This window comes from Eublepharis macularius, chromosome 5, assembly GCF_028583425.1.
Source record: "Eublepharis macularius isolate TG4126 chromosome 5, MPM_Emac_v1.0, whole genome shotgun sequence".
NCBI lineage: Eukaryota > Metazoa > Chordata > Lepidosauria > Squamata > Eublepharidae > Eublepharis > Eublepharis macularius.
Window position 1 is genome coordinate 145,310,827 of NC_072794.1, and position 24,423 is coordinate 145,335,249.

Below are 24,423 nucleotides of genomic sequence, written 5' to 3' on the forward strand. Positions count from 1 at the left end.
ATCCCTACGGTGCCACTGGACTTTAATCCCCTTGTACTACTGTAGAACAGCAAGGCTAACTACCTGTACCAGACACAGCATTCATACAAAATGCTAGTTAAGGCCAGAAGGAGATAGTACATATTTCTGCCAGAGAATCCATATTTATATTCAGAAAGGGCTTCTCAGAGTCTTGCTCCCTAATACACAATTTAACATACCACCCAAACAGGTGAGAGCTCCTACTTGTGCATAAACGAAGAAATGGACCCCTCCTGCTGGCTAATTTTAATTTGCTTTTCAGTGCACAGTTACTGAGCAGGAGAAACTCACAGAGAGGAGTCCATATTTTCTGACATGATGCATCCCGTCAGGACCAGAGGCTCATCCTCATTAGGAAGTCATTGAAAATGAGACAGCTTCCGTTTATTCAGCAATTCATAAGATAGCAAATTAAACATCTCCAATGTGTTTTTATTTAATGAAATATGCAAATGCACAGAAAATCTAAATATAAAAGGAGCAGTCCTGTGGGCTCATTTAACATTGGTATGCTATACAGCCCTGTGAACTTTTTCCCCCCCAAATATCCAAAGCATATTACTACAGAAAATTTCTGTATTCATTGTTCGGTCCCTGTTGGAAGTAATCCATCACACACTTGGATGCAAAGACAAGTTGCAAACATCCACACTCCTGTTTGATCTTTGCTTCTCCCTTGCCTGGAAATGCAACTTATCAAGGGTCCCATACATGCTTAAAGTTCATTGGTCTTTTTAGCTCTTGCTCTGCTACTGAGCTATAGTCCTCCACCTCTGAAAGTGGACCTCTGTATTTGAGGGAGAGTAGGTACCCATCCCCAGAATTCAGCTCCCATTTCATATTAAGTAATGCACATTTGTCCTACCATCCCCAGATAAAGACACATTAAAATGACCTGAGTCTGACCCTTAAAATCCAACCCCCAGTGTAGGCAGTCTGCCTACTGGGCTGCCAGAGGAATGTCCTTGCTCCAAGAGCAAAGTGGCCTTAATCCACCTATCATTCTTCTTAGCCAAGAGCAGCCATTCCACCAACCTTCACCCATTCCAGGAAACACTAGGGTTTGAACTGGAGTAGCAAAGCAAAGCTGCAGAAGAAACAATGCAAAATAAGAATTCTGCAAAATTCTCAAACCACTTAATTTTCACAGATTTTTTACTGTTTTGGTGCAAAGTATTTGTTTTTGTTTTAGTGCAAAGTATGCACAATCCTGGTTATACAGACAACCTTGCTGTGGAAGATTCCTGCAAACCCTCCTTACTATGTAGTAAGTCACAGAAACATCCATATTTAATTTTGGGAGTATTTTCTTGTCACAGCATATTATAAATCCTTTGTGCTGTTGATTCCCATTGTATCAGTCCATGATCCACTGAAATCACTGGACTAAGATAACCCAATGATCTTGAAGAACAATGAACCGATAATGGCCAAGTTTACTATAGCTGAAGTTGCTAACTTTGTTTCTTTTGTTTTGTAGGCAACAGCAAGACTGCACCCCAGTATCCTCTTCATCTCTGCTCTACAAAGTAAGGAAGTGTGACTGAGTCTGTGGTCGTTGAAAGCAATAAGTATTTTAGGGCTGCCATGGATAAAGACATTTTAGTTTTTAAAAGTGGCAAAATCTGCATAAATTTGCATATGAATAATTCTGAAGAGTAAGCATACTCTTTGAGGGCTCCTTCATAATCGCTGCATGTGTCACAACAGACACCCTACCAAAAAAGGCAATTGTGGCTTTTTTTTTTTAATCACCTGAGAGGCAATACTTCCGTGATTATCCTTACTAACCACTGTTTTTGGAAACAGCATCTAAAACATTTTTTTAAAACCTGGTACAAATTAGCAAGTGGCATCTTTTTAAAAGATTTAATAGACCTTACCTATGGGTAATAACAACAACAACAACAACTTCGATTTATATACTGCCCTTCAGGACAACTTAACGCCCATTCAGAGTGGTTTACAAAGTATGTTGTTATTATCCTCATGACAATCACACTGTGAGGAGGGTGGGGCTGAGAGGGCTTCAAAAAGTTGTGACTGACCCCAGCTGGCTTCAAGTGGAGGAGTGGGGAATCAAACCCAGTTCTCCAGATTAGAGTCCTGCCGCTCTTAACCACTACACTAAACTGGCTCTCCAAACTGAGTGCTAAAAGTTTTTATTTGGATTGAAAGAAATAAAACATGCGCAAAACAACACTGGCTCAATTCAGACATTGTGGCAAATCATGGGCTAAGGCCTCTAGTTTGATTTTGGAATTGCAAGTAGTGGTTTGCCATCAGATGACAAATTACTAGCAGAAACAATGGCTGCAGCCAGGTTTCACAAATAAACCTTCATTTTGTCTGAGAATGAGCCAATGTCCTCAAATTCATATGCTTCCTCCTCTGTACTGCCACATAGCACAGAAACTGCAAGCCAGGAAGACTTCAATAAACCACAATTTGTTGCGATGTCTAATGGGATGCCTTAACAAATTGTGGTTCATTTTGTGCCAATACACCAGGATTCTAAACAATCACTGTCACAAAATTGATTCAGTAGCCTGTTATATACTTGTGTTTTCAGGGTGGTTGTACGTTATAAGCATTAATTTAACTGAATAATGGTGTCCAGAGGTCAGGGCCATCCCCGCCTCCAGCCTTCTTCCTGGCATGACTCATCTGTCCTGGGGTTAGCTACCTGCTGCACCCTCCTGCCTCACCCAGCTCATCATCAGAGGGCTGGTGCTTACAGTGGAGGTGTTGGGAGTTACACCTGATGGGGGCTGCATACTAGAGCTCACAGCAAGGCTACAGCTCACTGCAGTGCTGGCTGCCCAGACCATAGGGGCCTTACTAATCTCATGGCCGATGCTCAATGCAGTGAGGCTGAGAATGGGCATGGCTGCCAAAATGCCATCACTCAGCTGTAAGAGGAGTCCCACCCCTGCTCCGTATGTGCAGTAAGATTAGCCAGCCCCCTCTATGTATGGGCAGGAGGCTAGGAGGCCAGTGGGGGCAGGGAGATGTCCCCAAAGACAGGGTCAATGGGAGGATGGGGGTGGGACCCTGGAGGAGTGGTCTGGGGTATATAGGCAGGTGCTGTCCAAGGATAAAGAGGAGATGGTTGGAACTGCTCTTCTCCTGTGGAGCCTTTCTCAGAGAGAGAGAGGATCAAGAGAGACCAGAGCAGCTCGACAGGATAGGTTGTGTGTGTGGGGGACTTAAACCCCACCCCCGTACTGAAGCCAACTTAACCCCCCCCCCCGTACTGAAGCCAACCAGGGCACCCTGCCTTGTCTCCCTCGGGTGTTGTAAGAGTAGCCACGAATCCCCCTATGCCGTTCCCCACATTTGTCTGACTTATCTTAAGAAGTTGAAAGACTGCTTTGAGGAGTGATATCACAGATACTAATAAAGCATAGCTGTGCACAGAATTCCTGCTGCAAACTACTAGAAATGGTATTCCTCCCCCCCCCTGAGCTTAATCTTTGATGAGCAATTCTTTGTGTGAACAAATGATAAGTGCCCTTCTATAATTCATTTGGTTTGCGTTTGTATCCACGTACAAAAAGAAGAATGCTTTGCATTTTTTACTGTTTATATGTATTGCCCAGTCATCCTCCCAGTGTGTATTCTATATATTTAACAAATATGCATTGCATGACCTTGGTACTATACTAAATCAATCTAGGGCAAATTATGACTGGGTAAAAAACTGGCTAGATTACAGCTTTGTGATGCCACAGCTGGAATGATCCCACAATTCCTTTGAGTGCATAAGAATAGTAATTTGGAACAACGTTTAAAAGCGTGACTTGGCAGGACACTAGCCGTGGAGGCTTGAGTCAAATGGAAATTGTTGAAAATCATCTATTTGTCTTAGACCTCTCTTAGTGGTTTTCTTTTCTTTTTCTTAGACACTATCCCCGTATAGTAACAGTTCCATCCTTTCCAACAATGGCCGCATATGGACAGACTCAATACAGTGCAGGAATCCAGCAAACTGCTACTTACACAGCATATCCGCCACCTGCGCAACCTTACGGGCTACCTTCCTACAGTGAGTACTGTCCCAGATACTTGATTTCTAAGTTGATTTTTTTAAAAAAAAATATTTTCCAAAGTGTAAAATTGGACACATTCTTCATCCTCTCTAAAATACTGGCAGACAGTACTGACGGTGAGCAGTTTTTGTTGCTGGGTGGTATGTAGAAAGCCAAGAACTCTCTATACTGCAAAGCTCCGAGTAGATGGTACTGCTTACATTTTACATGGATATGCGGTAAGCTTTTTCAAGCATACAGTTTAACAAAGTTAATACAGAGCAGATGTTTGTTTTGAAACTCTGCCGTACTGTTCTCAGTGTGCATACAATGCAGCAGCCACGCTTCATCCTGTATAGATATTGTATTAGACATATTTGGAAAGGGGACAGCTTCTTTTCTCAGTAGAGCTTCTAGTTTGTGGATGTGCGCGGTGGATGTTTTGTGGCATGTAAAAGAGCATGGTGTTTGTGTGCAACAAAATAATTCCCAAAAGGTAGAATGTTCATTTCAGCACCTTCTGCAGTGTTAAAGGTATTAGGGGTCCATGCAATAGCAATGCAGAACAGCAGCCCAAGTAATTATAAAACACAGGATGGACGTACAACTCAAATATGCCACACTTCTGCAAGATCTTGAGGAGAGTACTGTCAGAACTTAATGTGAGCCGGGTTTGGGCTGCGTAGCCTACTTTATATACCACATATCAACCTGAAAAATGTGAATAAGAGCGCACAATCGATGTTGTATCTGAAGGGTGAAACATTTTAACCTGATGAGTATTTTTAGATTTGGTAACTTTAGCGATGTCATTCATGGTTCATGTTTTATGTTTTATCATGTTTGATCATAGTGGCCTTTGGCTGTATGCAGTAAATGCTTTTGCACCTCTTGAGTGCACGTGCAGAGTGATCGGTGTTCTTTGCTGTAACTCAACAGTGAAATATTTTTCTGAGATCAGGGTCTCCAGGTTTGAGAACAAGTCCTTCAGGCAGACTTGAACATCCCTTTCATATATAAATGCATTCCTTGGGTACCTTTTTGAAGAAAGTGGCAATAATACCTCCTTTGCTCTTTGATGCTTAGCTGTAGACTGACCCACAGGTTTGCTACTGGACCTATCAGTCCTCTCTGTGTGGTGGGCAACCAGCATATGTTCAACTCCTGTCCACACAATCTAGTGTGAAGTCAGAGTTGTGAGCAGCTCTTGCAGGGTCTGATCCAAACAGAAAGGTTTTGAGATAGGTCAGGACTTCAGTTGATGCTAGATAATACGGAGTTTCTAAATTGGGTAACAGGAGACTTATTGTAAGGGGCTGTGGGTTTTACTGCAGAATGACAATGAAGAAGCCAGGTCCCAATCCATTAGGTCAGTTAGCAGTAGAGAGAAGCAAAAGGTAATATGGTTATCAATGATGGGAAATTTCAGTTATTGTCATTTGTGAGAACACTGTAAGGCCAGTTTTACAGCACAATTCTAAAAAGAGTTACTTCAGTCTAAGCCTGCTGACTCCAATGGGCTTAGACTGGAATAACTCTACTTAGAGTTGCACTGTAAGTCACTTGCAGCTCTTTTTGCTCTTTCAGAGTGTGGTGGCCATATAACTGTTGGCCAGGTTATGAACTCCTTAGGACTAATTTTAAGAATGCTTTAACGCCACTTTGAAATCACCAGGACTGACTTCAAAAACTTGTAGAGCATGCCTGGTCCTATTAATTAACTGTTGCTTGATTATGTGAATCAATAAGTATATTCAGTGGATCTCCTTAAATGGGTTTATGAAACACTGTCTTCAGTTTCTATAGAAAAGGCAAAGAAATGTTAACTTTTGGTTTTGGGAATTTGTATGTGTGTGTCCTAATAGCTGGATATATACCAAGAAAAATGCTGCACAGTTGTCCTTGTTAGCAGCAGGGAAGAACCCAGTTGTTGGCTACTGGCTGGTGTCTTTAGGGCTTGCACAAACCAGGCCCATATGCTGTTTATAAATCCTGTGGATTTACCTATTTCCTTTTTTAAAAATGGTCTCCCTTACCCTCTCAGTAATGCATGTGATACTGTCCATTTTGAAAAAATCCCTCCTGGCAGGCAACCAAGAAAAGTGAATTTTTATTTTTTTTTGGTCCTTCTGGCACAAAAATAAAACTATTCCAAGTTCCTAGACAAAACGGAGAACAATGTGGAAATTAATTTGGTGCCAAGTTATTTCTCTGTCTGACAACGGGCTTCTAGAAAAAGCTTGTCACAGAAGATTAATCATGGTCAGGGCTGCAACTGGTTGAGCATTTGCATGCATGTTGCTGATCGTAATCAAAATACAAATGTCATGTTATGAAAAGCAGCTTCTTTTAGCCGTACACCCACAGAAGTTTAACCTGAGCTGCGACAATGGAGTCTGGCATAATAGCACATAATCACTCATTCTTGTTCAAACAAACTGGCTTGCCAATGGAATGGGACCTTATTCCTTTGGCTAGCCTGCCTCTGGGCACTCTCTTTCTACTTTTTAAACAGTTGTGAAAAACCAAACATGCCTCTGCTCTCATGACTCTTATGGAGGGCAGTTTTCCTGTTAACTTCGGGCAGTCACCAGTGGAATCTATCCTGTTAACTAACTCAAAGCCTAAACAAAGGCTCATGTTCAGTGTGCATATTGCAGATAAATACTGTGCAAATGCCCAGATCATACAACCTTCTGTAGGCAGGAAGAGAAACTGAACCTGTTCCCTGAGTCAGTTACTTGCCCAATCAGACCTCCCCTCCAAGCCTTGGGGGCAGAGTTGCTAACCTCCAGATGAGTCCTGAATATCCCCAACTGATCTTCAGGCAAAAGCGAGCATTTCTCCAGAGAAAACGGGTGCTTTGGAGGGTGGACTTTATGGCATTATAGCCCATTGAGGTCCCTCCACTGCCTTCTCCAGGCTCCAACATGAAAATCTCCAGGAATTTCCTAACTCAGAGTTGGCAACCCTACACAAGGGGCTGTGTTTATCCTGGTAAATTCCTTTTCTCTTGACAACTCACTGTGGTGGGAGATGGGAGAAAGTCACACCTTAACATTTTTATGGGGCCTTATAATGACACACACCCAGGTATCGGAAGTAGTAGCTGAAAGGTGTTTATTTTTCTTGACATTGATATCAATATACTCACAGTCTAGTCATAACTATTTCTAATCAGGTGTATCCTATTGATTTCAACTGTATTTATTTCCAATTGAGTGTGCAGTATTACAGCCTTAAGCCAAAAAGAAGTGTATGGAACTGATGAAACATGAAGCTGGTGAACTGAATTGCATTTATGACTTTAATGCTGTTTTGCCTGGCCTTAATGAAATCTGCAGATATCCATCTCTCTGTGGTACTGCAACTGTTGTTCAGTGTTTATACTGTATTTCCAGCACATGTACACTGAACATTGCCTGCAAGGTCTGGACATGCTTGATTCTGATGTCAGTGGAGCTGGTGTTTTGAGCTGTGATAGGATATTGTGCTATTGCTATCATTCACCACCTAGATTTTGTAGTCCAGGCAAGAATAATCCAGAAAATGAATTATTACAATGGAGCCATATCCCCAGATCAGTGGATCTAGCCTGTGCCTCCTTTTTGTTTATGCAGTATGATGTTTCTCTCCTTGCTGGTGATTCTCACTGGAGATTAGGAGATTCCTGCAGTTCCATCCCATTTAGGGTTCATTTTCTCTCTGTTCTTGGGATTCATTTCGAAAATCTGTTGAACTTCACAAATTTCATAATCCCCCTTCAACAGAGGGAAACTCTAGCATGAAGCTGGAATTCATGCGCAGATTTGACTTTATCAAGCTCTACCAATAGGTTCTATCAATAGACTCTAGGAGCAATTGGCTTATTGCAGAAAGCAACCATTCATCTATTTATTTTACTTTGTCATCAGCAGTTAGGAGTGTTCTATAAATTTTGTGCAAATATTCATGCACGTCAATAGTGAGTTGCACCCTCAAAATTTGTGCCAATGTAAGGTAGCGGGGAGACTTGGATTCAAATTTATGCTCGTCCATGAAGCTCTTCTTGGCTTTGGTCCATCATATCTACAGGAACCCCCCCCCCATGTTCCACTATGGCAGCTTCACTCATCTGAACAGGGCTTTCTGCACATGCAACCTTGCACATGGGCAAAATCAACAGCTGTCCGTACATGTGCGCTTTCTGTGGTGGTCCCCACCTTATTGAACAGTCTACCTGAAGAGGTCAGGAAAGGTCCCGATCTCCTAGCTTTCCACAAACTATGCAAAACCGAATTATTCAAGTGGGCTTTTTATTCAGAAAGAAGGGCTGTAATATAAGAATGAGGTCTCAAAGAGTTGCATCGGTAAAGGGACAGGGATTATAGACTTTACTAAGACGTAATGTCTGTTGCTGTAAGTATGATTCTACTGGATAGTTTCTGTGTTGTTTAATATGTTAGTCTTAGAATTGCTTATGCTCTGTTTCAGTATTTCTTCAACTCTGTATTGGATTTTCGCTGGTTTAAATCTTTGCAAATTTGTATCCTATTACATTGTTCATTGAAATGTCTTTGAAAATGACTGTACTGACTCACACTGTGTAATCCACCTTGAGTCTCAGTGAGAAAGGCAGACTATAGATAATGCAGCCAATTAAAAAATACATCACAAGATTGCTAGTATAAAATGAGTGTGGTGATTTTGCTACCCATGTGACCAGCCTATTTCAAAATATTATAAAACACTAAAAGCGGATGCAGTCTAATATGATATGTTTTTTCTGATTTCCTGTGTGGAAGTACAAAATACAGGTATAAGAAAGTGAATGTTTTTCTTCTGATGATATGGACTTGTGAGTTTAGAGAAATGCTATTAATAGATATTTGTACATTATTAACAGCTCCTCCTGGTAACTGAAGTTTGGTTTTCTCTCTGTTCTCCAAAGGCATTAAAACAGAAGACAGTCTGAACCATTCACCGGGGCAGAGTGGGTTCCTTAGCTATGGATCTAGCTTCAGCACAGCAACATCCGCACAGGCGCCCTATACCTACCAAATGCACGGTCAGTACCACTGCCTATAGGTGTGTTTTTTAAAAACTGAAATTCTGCAGTTATGCTTTCAGTTATATGCACGGAATATGTGGATGCACCTGTTTTATCTTGCATGCTACCACGGACAGGTTGCTAAAAGAGCGTTTTCCAAGTTTCTGCTGCCTTGGGGCTTTTCTGGCATTGAAATCAAGGCACAGTTCTATCTCAGTATTCAGAAAAATTAATTTTCTCATTGGGCTCTTGAAACAAAGTTCCAAATTCCTCTTTGTAACAGTTTACATTTCTTCCCCTGGGCTCAGGGACTTTTGGACTGTGAATTGCATGAGGGAATCTCAGAAATCTTTCCCTTAGGATACTGCTGCTCATAGATTTGTAGATGACAAATCTGCTTCAAATTATTATAAAACACCCAAAGCTGATGCAGTGTGTAAGATGTCAGATGCTGTCTATTGTTATGGCTACCAATAAAAGCTATCAGTGAGACATTTCATTCATTCATTCATTTATACATACTCTGCCATTCTCCCTCTGAGGCAGAGGAGGTCTTTGATGGGTGATTCCCACCCTCCATTCAGGGAGGCAGGAACAAGTTTCCTACTTCCTGTCTTCCTAGTGGGAGTCACCCTTTCTTTCAGTTTCATTCCTGCCTCAACAGGGAGAGCAGCTTCTTCCGTGCACTGCCTTGCCTTTCAACTGTTTTTCTTCCTTTCCTTCGCTTCTACTTTCCAGAACCTGATTCTTGCCTTGTTTACTCCTTTCTACTCTACCTCCTTGCTATTCTCTTTCTCCCTTTGCACCTGCTAGAAGGCTTGCAGGGCAAGCGTTCTCCTTCCTTACTTTGGCTATGGCGGCCATTTCATGGCAAGACAGAATCATGGACCAGCAGAACATGCTCTTCCATCACAACATGATTTCTCTCCGAAGGAGTGTTGGAAGCCCCCCCCCTCACTGCTCCTTCCCAGCAACCACCCCAGAGACAGTGGAGCAAACCACGAGGAAGCCGCAGCTGCGGCTACTCATATTGCGAAGAGACCAGAAGCGCAAAAGGCGCTATTCTTCCCTGAGCCAAGGAAGCAGGTTATATCGTTCTTCTACCCTCAATTTTATTTTCACAACAACTGTGTAAGGCTAAGGGAGATTGACTGGCCCAAGGTCATCCAGCAACATTTCCTGTTAGAGTAGGGATTTGAACCTGGGTCTCTCAGATCCTCGTCCAACACTCTTAACTACTACACCACACTGGCTCTCATTATGACCTCTCTCACTGTTGCTCTGCAGTACTGCAATAAATAGTGTTATAGCTGTCAGCGAATCCCTCCAAATGAGTATTGAAACTGCATAATCAAATAAAAGCTCAACATTTCTTCCTCACTTCCATTGTCTTCATAGCTGAAAACTCAATTGATGGCTGGTCCACTGAATGCCTTCTTAAAGGCAGGCTTCTCTGTCATGAGCTTTTAAGCATCACAAATACTACATTGCAATGTTGAGGCATCTGAAGTTAATGAACTGAACAGTCATCTCTACTTTTGCTGTTTGTATTATTCTTTGGTGTGTATTTGTATGTAAGTGTAATGTAGGTCTGCTTTTTATTTGCCATGTCAGCAGCCTCTCTATTGGCACCGAGAATCATCGGTGCATGGTGCTGTACTGCAATGATGGTGCATGGTGCTGTACTGCAATAAGCAGATGCATCCTGGGGCTTAATTTTTAGGCCCTCTGAGGGCACATTGTTATGCCCCAATACACAATTAGGGCATCAGTGTCTAGAGGCACAGTAGCAACCATGACGTATGGGCATATGAACAGGATTATTTGTTTGGTTGTTGATACATTATATTGAGCTTTTTTCCCTGTTGTATTGTTATACGACCACTAATTTTAAAAAAATCCCTAGACAAAAATGATGTGGCCAATTATTGCCCAGTCTCTAATCTGCCCTTTCTGGGCAAAATGATTGAGAGAGCAGTAGCTGACTGACTCCAGAACTTCTTGGAAAACAGTAGCGCTCTAGACTCTTTCCAATCTGGATTCAGACCAGGGCATGGGACAGAGACAGCACTAGTAGCGTTAGTGGATGATCTCCAGCTAAATATAGACAAAGGCCATGCCTTCTTGTTGCTCGTCCTGGATCTATCTGCAGCCTTTGACGCAGTAGACTATGCCATCCTGTTGAGGCATCTAGAGACAGAAGTGGACATCAAAGTATGTGCCTTGGACTGATTTAAATTGTTCCTCATTGGACGGACCCAAAGGGTTGCTGTTGGAGATCATTTATCTCCAGAATGGGAGCTATCTTGCGGGGTTCTGCAGGGCACAATCTTATCTCCCATATTATTCAACCTGTATGTAAAGCCTTTTGGAGAACTCATTACAGCTATGGAGTTGGATGTCACCAATATGCAGATGACACCCAACTCTATATCTTGCTATTCAGGTCCCCTCAGGATGCAGTAGAAATCTTGGATCACTGCCTGACAGCTGTAGTGAAATGGCTAAAAATGAACAAATTGAAAGTGAACTCAGACAAGATGGAAGTGATGCTTGTTGGGAAGGCAAAGATCTTGAAGGACATTGTACTTCCAGCTTTTGATGGAGTTCGTCTTACCCTTGCAGACATGGTTAAGAGTCTAGGGGTTATATTGGATCCAGTGCTACTACTAGAACAAGTTAAAGAGCTGCAAAAATGCCTTTTACAACCTCATTGTAGCCTGGAAAATGGCTTTTTACCTTGACATGGCCGACCTGGCCACCTGGATCCATGCTATGGTAACATCAGGACTTGACTATTGTAATGCACTATACATAGGTCTCCCATCCAAATTAAATAGGAAACTCCAATTGGTCCAAAATGCTGCGGCGCAACTGCTATCAGGAGCAAGCAGGAGCATGAACATCACCCCCATTCTGCAGACATTCCATTGACTACCTATCAGCTACCATGCTCAGTTCAAGGTATTGGTTATCACATACAAAGCTCTTCATGGCCTTGGCCCGGCATACCTACAGGACCGTCTCCCTCCCTGTGTTCCTCCACGGCAGTTTCGCTCATCTGAACAGGGTCTCCTGCAGGTTCCACCCAGCACATGGGCGAAATCAACAGCAGCCCATACACAAGGTTTCTCTGTGGTGGCCCCTACCCTATGGAATGGCCTGCCTGAGGAGGTCAGGAGAGCCCCCACTCTCCTAGCTTTCCACAAACGATGCAAAACCGAATTATTCAAAAAGGTTTTTGTATTGTAGGGGGGGGGGTTCAGATACGTCACTAATAATGAGTTAAGGAACATAGACTTCATCACTATGTTGCCTTACGTACTACCTGTTGTCTTAAATATGTGCTCCCATGAGCTACTTGTGCTTCATGTGTTCTAATGTCAGCCCTAGAAATGCTTATATTCTGTTTCAACATTTCTTCAACTCTGTATTGGATTCTTACTAATGCTATGTCTTTGTAAAATTGTGTTTATTGTTTATGGAAATGTCCTTGAAATTGACTGTACTAATCTCACACTGTGTAATCTGTCTTGAGTCTCAGTGAGAAAGGCGGACTATAAATGACATGCATGCATGCATGCATACATACATACATACATACATACATACATACATAAAATAACGTATTAATGCTGTACGGTGGTATTCTATACTGCAAAACCAAGGGAGATTATGGCAGAACTGGCCATTCAATGAAATGAGTTAAAAAGAAATTAGCTATTCTTATACCAGGTGATTTTTTAAAAAAAAATTCGCCAACATAGAACTGCATTCCTTTTCAACTATAGTCAATGTTTAATCTATTTTTATACACACCCTTAGAAATTTTAAGCCTGATCCCAGTGTTCTGGGTGTTTATAGAATGATAGGTTTTAAGATGTGGACCTGGTGGAAGCATAATGCTGCACGAGTTCCTAAACTATGGTTAGACAATCAAGAGTATCCCATGAACTCCAATACTCTTCTCTATAATGGGCATTTCCTTTTGCCCTCCACTTACAGTTTCTAGATGAACTGTGGCCAGTGTTCTATTCCATTACACCTGTAACTATGGTAAGAAATCAGCCTTCCAAACTGTGGTTAGTACACACATAATATTACCCCCTGGTAGCTAATAACAAAACCAGCTGAAAAGGGAGGGAGTGACTCTGTGTGTGTGTGTGTGGGGGGGTCAGTTACTGATTAACTAACCTTGTTAGCAGGATTTGAGTCCAACGGTACCTTAGAGACCAAAAAGATTGTCAAAGTATAAGCTTTTGAGAGTCAGAACTTCCTCCCTCCCTTTGGTGTCTGAAGAAGGGAGCTCTGCCTCTCAAAAGCTTACACCTCGAAAATCTTGTTGGTCTTCTAAGGTACCACTGGATTCAAATTCTGCTGTTCTACGCCAGACCAACAAGGCTACACACCTAAACTAGCCTTGGTTAGGAGGTCAAGTAATGTCGCATCAGCTGGGCCCGCTCATATTTTCTCCTGCAGATGTGTTTGGTGGAGCTGGCTTTGAAGTTTCGTTTTATAGCACAGACTAGGGAGAAAATGGCTGAAGTCACCCATATCTACGTAAAAAAACATAAGAATAACAATTAAAACATTGAGCAGGAAGGAGGGACCACTGGGGGAATACTAGTCGGACCAAAAAAGTCTTCACCTGCTGGTGGATGATGGTAATAGAAGGGGACAGACAAATTTCGCTGCGGAGAGAGTACCAGAGTTTTGATGCTGCTGCTGAGAAGACTGTCTCTCATGTTGCCACCTGCCTAATCTCAGAAGGTGGGAGCACTCAAAGCAGGGCCTCTGAAGATTCCCATAGTGGTTGGGTAGATCCATAAGGGAGTAGGTAAGGCAATCCTTCAGGTATGTTGGTCCCAGGCCATTATAGGGCTGTAAAGGTTGGCCCCTGAGTTGCACCTGTAAACAAATTGGGAGCCAGTGAAGATGGGTCACAACTGGAGTGATGCGGTCCCTTTGCGCCAGTCAACATTGAGGCAGCAGAATTCTGAACCAATTGAAGTTTCCGAACATTTCTCAAGGGCAATCCCACATAGAACACATTGCAGTAATGTAATCTAGGTGTAATCTAAACAAAACCAGATTTGATAGACCAGTGTTTTGACACAGTAGAAGGCAGCTTCATGTATTCCTGTGCAATTTCACCTTCCCTGAGGTTAGTTTTTCCCACCCAAGTTTTTTCTGGTTTTGGGTGCTGGCAAGGAAAAAAAATATTTGCAATTCCCTGGGATGGGGCACTCTGCAGGGAAATTGTGAGCAGAGGAAGCATTAATCGCCTCCCAACCACTGATTCTCCCCTGTGAATGTTACCCCATTGCCTTCTAAGGATTTCCCTGATGAGATGGATGGTTCCCCTACAAAACAGTTCAGCCCTGAACCCAGAGTTTGATCCAAGTAATGTCTGGATTTCCCAGTTCATTTGAGAAATGGCACCCTTCAGTAACTTTATTCCCCAAATACTTTCTTCTCTAACCTAGAATATAAACCCTTTTTCCCTCTGCCAGTTTGTGGATTAGATGTCTGCTTTTGTGTACCCTAAGTGACTTCTTCATTCATTGTTAGTAGTTTGAAAATGCCATATGCTCAACCATACCTTAAAACAGTGCAAGTTATATATGTGAGATATATTTCAAAGCGCTATCTGCCTGCAAGTAGCCTTTAGTGTCAGTTCTGTGTCTCCCAAAAGGATTATTAGCTCTTTATTTTAATATTATATTTAATGTTGTATATTTAATTATATTGAATGTTGGTACATATAGCTGAGGCGGCCCGTTTTACGCTAAGAACACCGTATCTAAAGAGGCATTGCTCATTTTTCAATCAAAAAAAAGTTTCCCTTAACCATTCAAGAAAGGAAAGGGGTGGGGAGGAGGAGGTTAAACCAGCTCTTCATCTGTGGGGGTTTATTTGTCTTTCCAGAGTGCTGGTGAAAGCTTTGGATAGGATGCTCTGGCCCTTCCTTCCTTAGTTGCCTCTGAGGAATGTGCTCTTAGAACTTTCCCACACTTAGTGCACCTGAGAAGGGTGGGCAGGGCAGCTTTTTTTAAAGAGAAAAGTTGGCTTAGGCTTTAATAACCCACTTAAAAGGAATAGTTTTCCCATGCATGGTTTCCACAATGCTTTGTAAGGCCTCATTGCCTTATTCCGATCAGCCTTTTTGACCACCCAGCAAAATATTTTGATGTGACAGACTGGAACATCTATCAAAACCAAATTCCGCAATCCATTTGGAAATATACTTCAAGGTCTTGTATTCACTTGCCTCTATAGCCAATAAAAGATGTACGTAGCCTTGATGTTTGTAAATTGACCTGTAGCATATGGTGTGGCTAGCTTGCTTGAGTTACCTGGGCTCATGTGCCCTGTTGACATCTTACAGCGCCTGTTTTCTGCTTACGGCCCACTATTGGGAAGGATCACCTGTATGGTGATCAGGTAAGTTGGGGTTGATGTGTGTCTGAAAGTGGGATGATACTGTGTGTTTCTTTCACGATGATAACTTTGCACCTGTCCTTTTTGAACGAATGGGGTGATGTGTGATATTCAAGACTTTTCTCAGCCATGAAGCCTACTGGGTAACTTTGAACCAGTCACCTTCGCTCTGCCAAACCTACCTCACAGGATTGTTGTGGTGAGAATTGGGGCAAATGATGAAAAATAGTTGGTTTTATACTCTGCCCTTCAGTACCTGAAGGAGTCTCAGAATGGCTTACAATGACCTTCCCTTCCTCTCCCCACAACAGACATCCTGTGAGGTGAGGTGGCTGAGAGAGCTCTGAGAGAGCTGTGACTGACCCAAGGTCACCCAGCTGGCTTCAAGTGGAGGAGTGGGGAATCAAACCCGGTTCTCCAGATCAGAGTCTTGCCGTTCTTAACCACAACACCAAACTGGCTCTCATGATGTGCAGTATTCTATGATTCGTGGATAAAAATGTAATTAAAATGTGCTAGCAGGCATAATATTATGCCCCTGTCTACTTTGTTGATAATCAGGTGCTAGCAGCATATGTTCCTGAGCATAGTCAGCACATTATATGGCCGAGGCAATCTTGAAAACCTCTTGGTTAACACAAGTGTGAGGGCCTCTTTTTTTGTCTTATTTCTAACAAACATAATGGCAAGTGGGTACTAAGCATATAGAGATTTGGCATGAGGAGGTGGCAAAGAAGATCACAATCCAAGGAACATCCATCCATCAAAACTGGCTTTGTATGACTTGGGTGCCCTACATGCTGAATAATGTACACCGGTATTACATTAGTAGTACATTAGTCATGATTGGATGGTTATCCAGAACACCTTTTGGTGTTTCTAGTTGCAGCCCCTTGAGAGTTTTTCCTCTGAAACTTGTTTTATGTACATTAGTGGCATAATTTCAGCTCTTTCTCAAGAAATGTAAACGTGCCTTGTAAACATTAGATCCATCAAACATCTTGGGAAGTTAAGGAGAGTCTTTGCTTGGCAAATTGTCACTGAGATGCTTTAGCTTAATAAAACGAAAACCTCCTTAAAAAATTTAGTTGTCCCCCTTTTCCCGGAGCTTCTCCCACACAGCTGGTTTGCATTAGTTGCAGTCTTAGACTGTGGCAGCAGAGCTGTGCTTCATACCACAATGAATTTGGGGGTAGGAGAGGCCTCCCCTCAGGAGGGCTCAGGCTGTAGTTTTTAACTATATAAATAACAGCTCCTCTTAAATGGCAAGATTCCATTTTTCCCCCTACCTTCAGAATACTGAAGGCTAAGTATACTTTTTTTCAAAAAACATTTATATAACAATTTGAGGGAAATGATGAGAGAAGAAGCAGATCAACAGCAAGGCCTTCTTCATATGCTGGAGCCAGGAAAGAAGAACACACTTAAGCCACAGAAGGAAGATTTGACAGAAAACTGAGGTGATAAAACAGACTGTGTCATTTAAGTCTTCTGATAGACGGTTGCATTTTCCCAAAGTTACTCTGTTAAAAAGCTCCCTACATATAAAAAGTCAGCTACTTAAGCAGAGAAAAGGCATAGAACCTTAAGTGCACAGAATTTCATTTTATGGAAAGGAGCATTTGGAGGGAATCTACCACCTGCAGTGTGAAGTAGTGCAGTCCATGTTGCCACCTCAGTTCAATACCACTTCATTCTGTGGCATGTGTAAACAAGGCCTTGGATATTGTTTAAAGCCTGTAGTAATAGTTGGACACTGTTGAACTCGACTGTGAAACTGCCTTCATTGTAATTGGTTATTACTTGAGTATACACATTTGAATATATACTGAGGATCAGTCTGAGAGCTAATATGGTATAGTGGTTGGAGTGTTGGACTAGGATCTGGGTTCAAATCCCTACTCTGCCATGGAAGTTTGCCAGGTGATTTTGGGCCAGTCACACACACTCAGGCTAACATACCTCACAGGCTTGCTGTGCAGATAAAATAAAAGAGGGAATAACAATGTAAGCCCCCACTGGGGAGAAAGGCAGGATATAAATGAAATCAATAAATAAAATAACATACACATTTAAATATATGTTTGGGATCAGTCTGAGGCCGAATGGAGGCCTAGACATTGACTGGGTAGTACAAACCAACAAAAACTCACAGCAGCCTGCATCCTTTCACTCCACTGAGTTGAAGCCTTTCAACAACCTGTGGAGGCTTCCTCCAACTGAAGGGTCTCTCCTGTCAGAAGAAGTTGGAAATTAGAAGAAGGCTGCTTAGACTGAACTTCCTGCAGGCCATTGCTAGGCAACCACAATAGTATTTCCAGTTGTCTTGGTTTCTGACATTAAAGGCATCGGGAGGGGACAGGACCCTTTCCCGAGCAGTTTTGGCCTTTGAAGGAGGTCTCATTGGGCCCAGGCCTGCCAGCAACCACTAGGTGACTTGATCCCATGTGACTTGCATGACTCACCCAGACTCACCTTCTCACTATGGTTCAACAGCAACCACCTCATAGGAACAGTGGTTAGACTATAAGACTAGGATCTGGGAGACCTTGGTTCCAATCACTTCTCTGCAATGGAAGCTTGCTGGGTGACCTTGGGCCAGTCACTGCTCTAACCTTAACCTACCTCTCTGGGTTGCTGTGAAGATACAATGGAAGAGAATGGTGTAAGTTGTTTTGGGTCCGCATTGTGGAGAAAAGCAAAGTATATATGTAGTAAATAAATATAGCTGAAGATGGGGGGTAGATAAAAGGTAGGTTGGTGGGTGGGTGGGAAGAAGAGAAGGAAGCAGGGAAAGGTGAGGATAATGGAGTTGTCAGGAGAAAGGAAGCCCTGACCTGGATAGCCCAGGTGAGTCTGATCTCGTCAGATCTCAGAAGCTTAGCAGGGTCAGCCTTGGTTAGTAATTGGTTGGGAGACCTCCAACGAAGACCAGGATTGCAGAGACAGGCAATGGCAAACCACCTTTTTTAGTCTCTTGCCATTAAAACTGGCCAAGGGTTGCCATGAGTCAGCTATGACTTGAAGGGCACTCTCCACCATCACCAGAAGAAGGGAAAGAAGAAATGGTGTGGGGAAAGGTACAGGTGAAACTTAGGTGCCCCTTACAAGTCCTTGCAGGTTCCCCTCTGAGTGGCTTGAACAAGCCAAGCAGCCAGCACTGTGAAACGCAGCCAGACTTTTCCCAGGCAAGGCTGCCAGAGTGGGGAAGGAGGGAAAGCTGAAGACGTGAGAGTGGAGATAAAAGCAGGTTGACTGGTGGGTGGGAATGAGAGCCAAAACACACGTTAAGAAAAACCTAGGTTCAGCACGTGTTCTCTTACCTCAAGGTTTGCCGGGATCTGTAGGAGTCCTGGAAGCTTAAAGTAGGCGTCCTGGAAGCTTAAAGATCTGTAGGGGTCCTGGAAGCTTAAAGTCCTGGAAGCTTAAAGGATCTGTAAGCGTCCTGGAAGCTTAAAGGCGTCCTGGAAGCTTAAAGCTTAAAATACAGGCGCCTGTATTTCCCTTTCCCTTTTTGCTGCTCTGTAAATGCTAAACTTTAAGCTTCCAGGACGCCTACAGATCCCAGCAAACCTTGAGGTAAGAGAACACGTGCTGAACCTAGGTTTTTCTTAACGTGTGTTTTGGCTCTGAGAGAAGGAGGCAGGGAAAGGCGAGAGGCTTTGGAGGTTTTCAGGGAAAGGAAAGAGGAGATATTGGGAGAGGGGGTAATGAGATCCCCCTACTGCAAGTCCTTGTGGGTCCCCCACGTGTTTCCATCCATTCTTGCCAGGGCTTATTTCAAGGGGGAATGCACAGGAATGCAGTTCCGGCAGTTCCCCAAAGAGGTCACATGTCAGGTGGCCCCGCCCACCTGACTCTCGGCCATTTTGGGCCCGTTTCAGCCTGGATTGGGACCGAAACGGCCCAGATCGGGCCTCTGACAGGTGGTGGATCACTCTCCCACTCAGCAGCGGCCTGACCCTTTTCAGCCATTTTCAGCCCCTTTTTGCCATTTGGGCCCAATTTCGGCCCTGAATGGCCAGGATTGGGCCCAAAACAGCCAGGATAGGTGATGTCAGGGAGTGTGGCATATGCAAATCAGTTATGCTAATGACACTTCCGGTGATGGCAAGAGGCGTGGCATATGCTAATGAGTTATGCTAATGAGTTCCTCCAGCTCCTTTTCTATTAAATGACCCCCTGATTCTTTCCATCTCTTTGCCTCCAAGCAATTGCTGGCTTCTTTCTATTATCAGTTATTCTTTCTTGACCTTAAATTTCTTTAAATTCCTACTCAGCATCCGGATCCTCCTGCTCTCTCAACTTCCTGCTACAACTACTGCTTCGCCCTCTGCTTTCCAACAGTACCTTGTGTTAAGTGTTTTCACAGCCAAACTGAGTTTTCACCTCTCACAGAATCTGCACTGTTTGGCATTCTGTCTCCAAGCCTTGTCATTCAGGAGTCAGAACTGCGCATGGCTCAGCTGTAGTCTAGACAGGGTGAATAATCAGTCTTGAATGTTCCAGAGAGAGTAAAAGTTTAAAGGTATTTAGCCCTATGAGTTTTCTGTGTCACTAAGAAACCACTAAATGGCCTCACAGGTGGTAACGAAACAGGAAGGTTGTTAAAGTGGATAGGATTTCATGTCTTTTCACATGATCTCTGATTGGATCAAGACTAAAGTTTCTGTTAACAGAACAGACCTTTCCTGCCTGGCCCTCCCACTGCAACCCATTGATCTCCCCAGAATGCTGTTGCAGGGGCCCCTCAGGAATGCCATGAGGTAAAGGGGCTCCTCAGAAATCCATTAGTAAAGGGATAGGGACTATAGGCTATACTATTGTGTACTGTCTGTTGCTGTACATATGGTCCTACTAGGTAGTTTATGAGTTGTTTAATATGTCTGGTTTAGAATTACAAATGCTGTGTTCTAGCATTATTTAAGCTCTGAATTAGATTTCTCCACATTTTCAAATCTTTGCACATTTGCATTTGTATACCCTATTGTATTGTTTATTAAATGCCCCGGCTGTTGACTGTATTGACTTACACTGTGTATTCCACTTTGAATCTCAGTGAGAAAGGCAGACTATAAATAACTCATACATACATACATATGGGACAAAATGGAAGGGGCTGGAAGGGGAAATTGGCAGAAATTATACCTCCTGTAAGTGGAAAATTGTCTGGCTCCAACCCCTCCTGTTGCTCCCTGTGAAAGGTCCAAAGTTATGATCTTGCTCCACATAAATAAATGGGAGCTCTGATATTGATTTGAAAAGATGTACGCTGATAGTCTTAGTGTACCAATTGTCCTGCTTGGAGGTCTTCTAGTGCATCAGGGTTACCACTGTGGGGAAGCAAGATGCTTGGACTAGATGGACTTCTGGTTGGCCTGCAGGTCTGCACTTGGCATTTGTTCTTGAGCATTTCTAAAAATCACCATCCTTGTTAGGAACCAGTTTAGGGAATCAGGGGAACAGCGTAGGCTGAATCCACACTTACCCGGCACACCACTAAGCAGGCGGAGTGAGAGCGTCTTTCTGGCGCGTTTTATGACATCATTGTGCCACGAGAGCGGCATCATGGTACAATGATGTCATAAATCACGCCAGAAAGACGCTCTTACTCCGCCTGCTTAGCGCTGTGCTGGTAAGTGTGGATTCAGCCATAGTTTGAAGGCATCATGAGCATGTGCCACACTTATGCTTCGAGTTTAGTGGGTACCTGGAAATGATAGCCCTGATTCAGTGTCACAGTCTGCTTTTGTTGCAAAGAGCCCCTCTACTTTGTTTTCCTGTTACAAAACAGTATCCAATGCAAAGGAGAATGTGCATGTTTTCAGTCTTGGGACATTTTTATTACCTTACAATGAACAGTTCATGATTAATTTTTTCTGATATCCCTCACACAAGCGTTTTACTTATTTTTGGTCAAAGTAATGAAGTATGATAGTGGATCACCTGATAATTGTAGCACATTCAAGGCCATTAAGTGATAACTACTGCTGCCATGCGGACAACGCTTATCCCTAGCAAGAGGAGCTCATGGCAAGCCGCAAGCTGGACTTTAAATATTTCTGTTGGGAGAAAAAAGAATCCACTGTATACACACATATTCTTGTCTTGGTGAATCAGCTTGTTCCGATACGACAAGACAATCATAAGCAGTAGCTTTAGTGCTTTCCATCTGTGGAAAAGGAATTCTTAGATTTTTGTCCATAACAAGCAGCTGTCTCTTGTTCGCACATATGGCAGGACTGAAGTGCTCTGGAAATCTGATAGCTCGGAGAAAGATACATGCATGAAACTTCTCACACGTGAAATTCATCTTTCACTTTAAACACCAAGAACCTTGAATCAATACATTATGGGAAAGGAACTAATTTCCATTAGCAGAATTGAATTACCCAGAAGGGCTTCCAAACGGGCAGCTGCAGCAAAGTAAATCCAGAAACAACAACATGCACACGTGCATGCATACACACACATATATCAGTAAAATAATTTCATTCAAAAACTGAATTCACAGTTTTTATTTTTAGTTACAGCAGGTTTTAATTATTTAAAGCAGAAAGGACGACAAGGTTTCATTCTGTAACCTTCAGTTCATCTTCGTTCTTCTGTGCCTCCACACATGGGGACTGCGCAGGCGCAGGCCAGCCGCCGGAGAATTTTCTAGAGCTTCCATGGCTCCGAAGGGGCCGTTTGTTGCGCGCCTCAGCGACCGTTTTCCCGCCCAAACGGTCACGTGATCCTCCAGCGACCAACGGCCCCTTCCCTCAGTTCTCTTCTTGCCGCCGCTTGGAGAGAACGTGAGCTTCGTTGCTCTGTGCTTTTTTGTGCTTCGTGCTTTATTCTGACTGATTGCTTGGCTTTTGACTTCGGACTTCGTGACCTCGACTATTCTTCGGATCTTGTTTTGGACTTTGTCGTGGACTCGGTAATTTGACTCGGACTGTTTTTGACCTTCCTTTCGCGTGCCCCTGAAGATGGCCTCAAAGGCTCTCTTTAAGCATTGCCTCCAATGCCACACGAAAATGGCCAAGACCGATGGCCATGAACTGTGCCTGTTTTGTTTGGGGGAGACCCATAACGTGTCGGCCTGTAAGATTTGCCAGGGCTTCACCAGTAAGGCCCGGCAGGAGCGCAAGGCCCGACTGAACTCCTCCCTGTGGCAGAAGGTCATGTCCGGAGGCGCTCCGTTGCCCTCCCCCAAGGCCGGCCCTAGCCCCTCTGCCGGACGGCATTCAAGAGCTGGCTCAGTGGCCTCCGCGAGGTCGGGGTCGAAACCGCGTCCCCCGAGTACCTCGGCGTCGAGAGCGGCCTCTCCAGCGCAGGGACCGGTGCGGCCGCCCCGTAGCGCATCTTCTACCAGGTCGGATCCGAGACCTACGTCGGAACCGAGGATCCTGGTACCGAGTCCCCGGTCGGATCCGACGTCCGGATCAGTTCCGATGAAGCCTAAGAGGTCGAAGCCGAGGTCCCCTTCGACAGCGAGGAGCGCGTCCGTTCCGAGGTCTTCTTCGGAACCGGCTAAGAAGAAGAAGAAGACCAAGCATCATCGGTCGCCGCGTCCCGCTCCTCAGGAGGAGGTCATCGTGCTTCCTCACACACCTTCCCCTCATCTGGGCTCCCCCGAGCCAGAAGACATCTCCGTGCCGGTGCCGGATCCGATGGCCTTCGAGACGGTGCCCGCAGAGTTCTCCTCGGGGCCGGAGCCGAGCCCGCGCCGTCGGAGCCGACCATCGCCTGCCCTTCGGTCGCCGAGGCTGGAACCGAGCCCGTCTCCTCGTCGGAGCCGTCCGTCGCCTGTCCGTCCGTCTCCACCTCCGGTCGGTCGTGAGCGGCATGGTTCCGGGGACAGTGTCCGATCCACTGCGTCCCGGCATCGACAGGCTTCCTACCTCCCCTTGCCATACCGTTGCCAATGGGAGGGGGCACCTGCGGGCTTCTCCGTGTCGGAACCGAGGCCTTCGACATCGAGGTCGGCGTGGGCTCCCCCTCCACTCCAGGCTCAGGAATCCGAGCTCGGTTCCGATGAGGAGGAAGTGGAGAGTTTTGGCTTCCAGTCGGAGTCCTGGTCCGAACCGTCGCCAGCTGAGGAGCTAGTGCCATCTGCGGACTCGCCGTTCGAGGATCTCCGCATCTACGCCGACCAGATGGCAAGGATGGCCCAGGCTCTAGAGATGGATATCTCTTCAGCAGTCCCCCAGACCAAGGACAAGCTCCTCAAGCGTATCTACGGGGATAATCCGGCGTACGTTGGTTTTCCCATGCTCGTGGGTATTGAGGAGATCGTGGAGAAGGTGTGGCAGGTGCCCTGTGATCAGCCTCCAACATCCAAGAGGATTGAGCAGCTCTACAAAATCAAGCAGGGCACCTGGCCGGCGTTGGTGAAGCACCCTCCACCTTCCTCCTTGGTCACGGAGGAATTCAACCCCCGACGATCGGGTCACTCCTCGGTGCCTGCCGATAAGGAGGGGAAGAAACTGGATGCCATGGGCAGGCGTCAGTACATTGTCTCTTCACTGGGTCTGAGGATCGCCAACTACCAGACCATTATGGCAGGGTACCAGCTGTACCTCTGGGAGAAGTTGGCGTCCTATACCCGAGACCTCCCGCCTGAGCAGAAGGCTGTCGTCTCCCTGTTGTAGACAGAGGCTGTTAGGCTGTCTAAGCAGCAGATGAATGCTGGGAGCCACGCTGCTGACACTGCTGCTCGGGGAATGGCTTCGGCTGTGGTCCTCAGGCGCCACTCCTGGTTGCGGTCTACGGCCCTGTCCCAAGAGGTGCGTTCAAGGGTGGAGAGCATGCCCTTTGAGGGGGACTCGCTGTTCTCCAAGTCCACCGATGAAACCTTAAAAAAGAAGAAGGAGGACAGGCAGACGGCGCGGTCCTTGGGTCTGGCTCCAGTGG

At 44.5% G+C, this 24,423-nt stretch overlaps 1 protein-coding gene across 1 annotated transcript in view; it reads left to right on the forward strand.

Moving 5' to 3' along the window:
- The window catches only part of EYA2 (EYA transcriptional coactivator and phosphatase 2), a 199,973-nt gene that overhangs the window by 77,897 nt on the left and 97,653 nt on the right, over positions 1-24,423 (forward strand). The window contains exons 3-5 of the mRNA XM_054981392.1: positions 1,502-1,550; positions 3,927-4,069; positions 8,983-9,099. Coding sequence (XP_054837367.1) covers positions 1,502-1,550; positions 3,927-4,069; positions 8,983-9,099 — 309 coding nt within the window. The remainder of the gene's footprint in view (positions 1-1,501; positions 1,551-3,926; positions 4,070-8,982; positions 9,100-24,423) is intronic.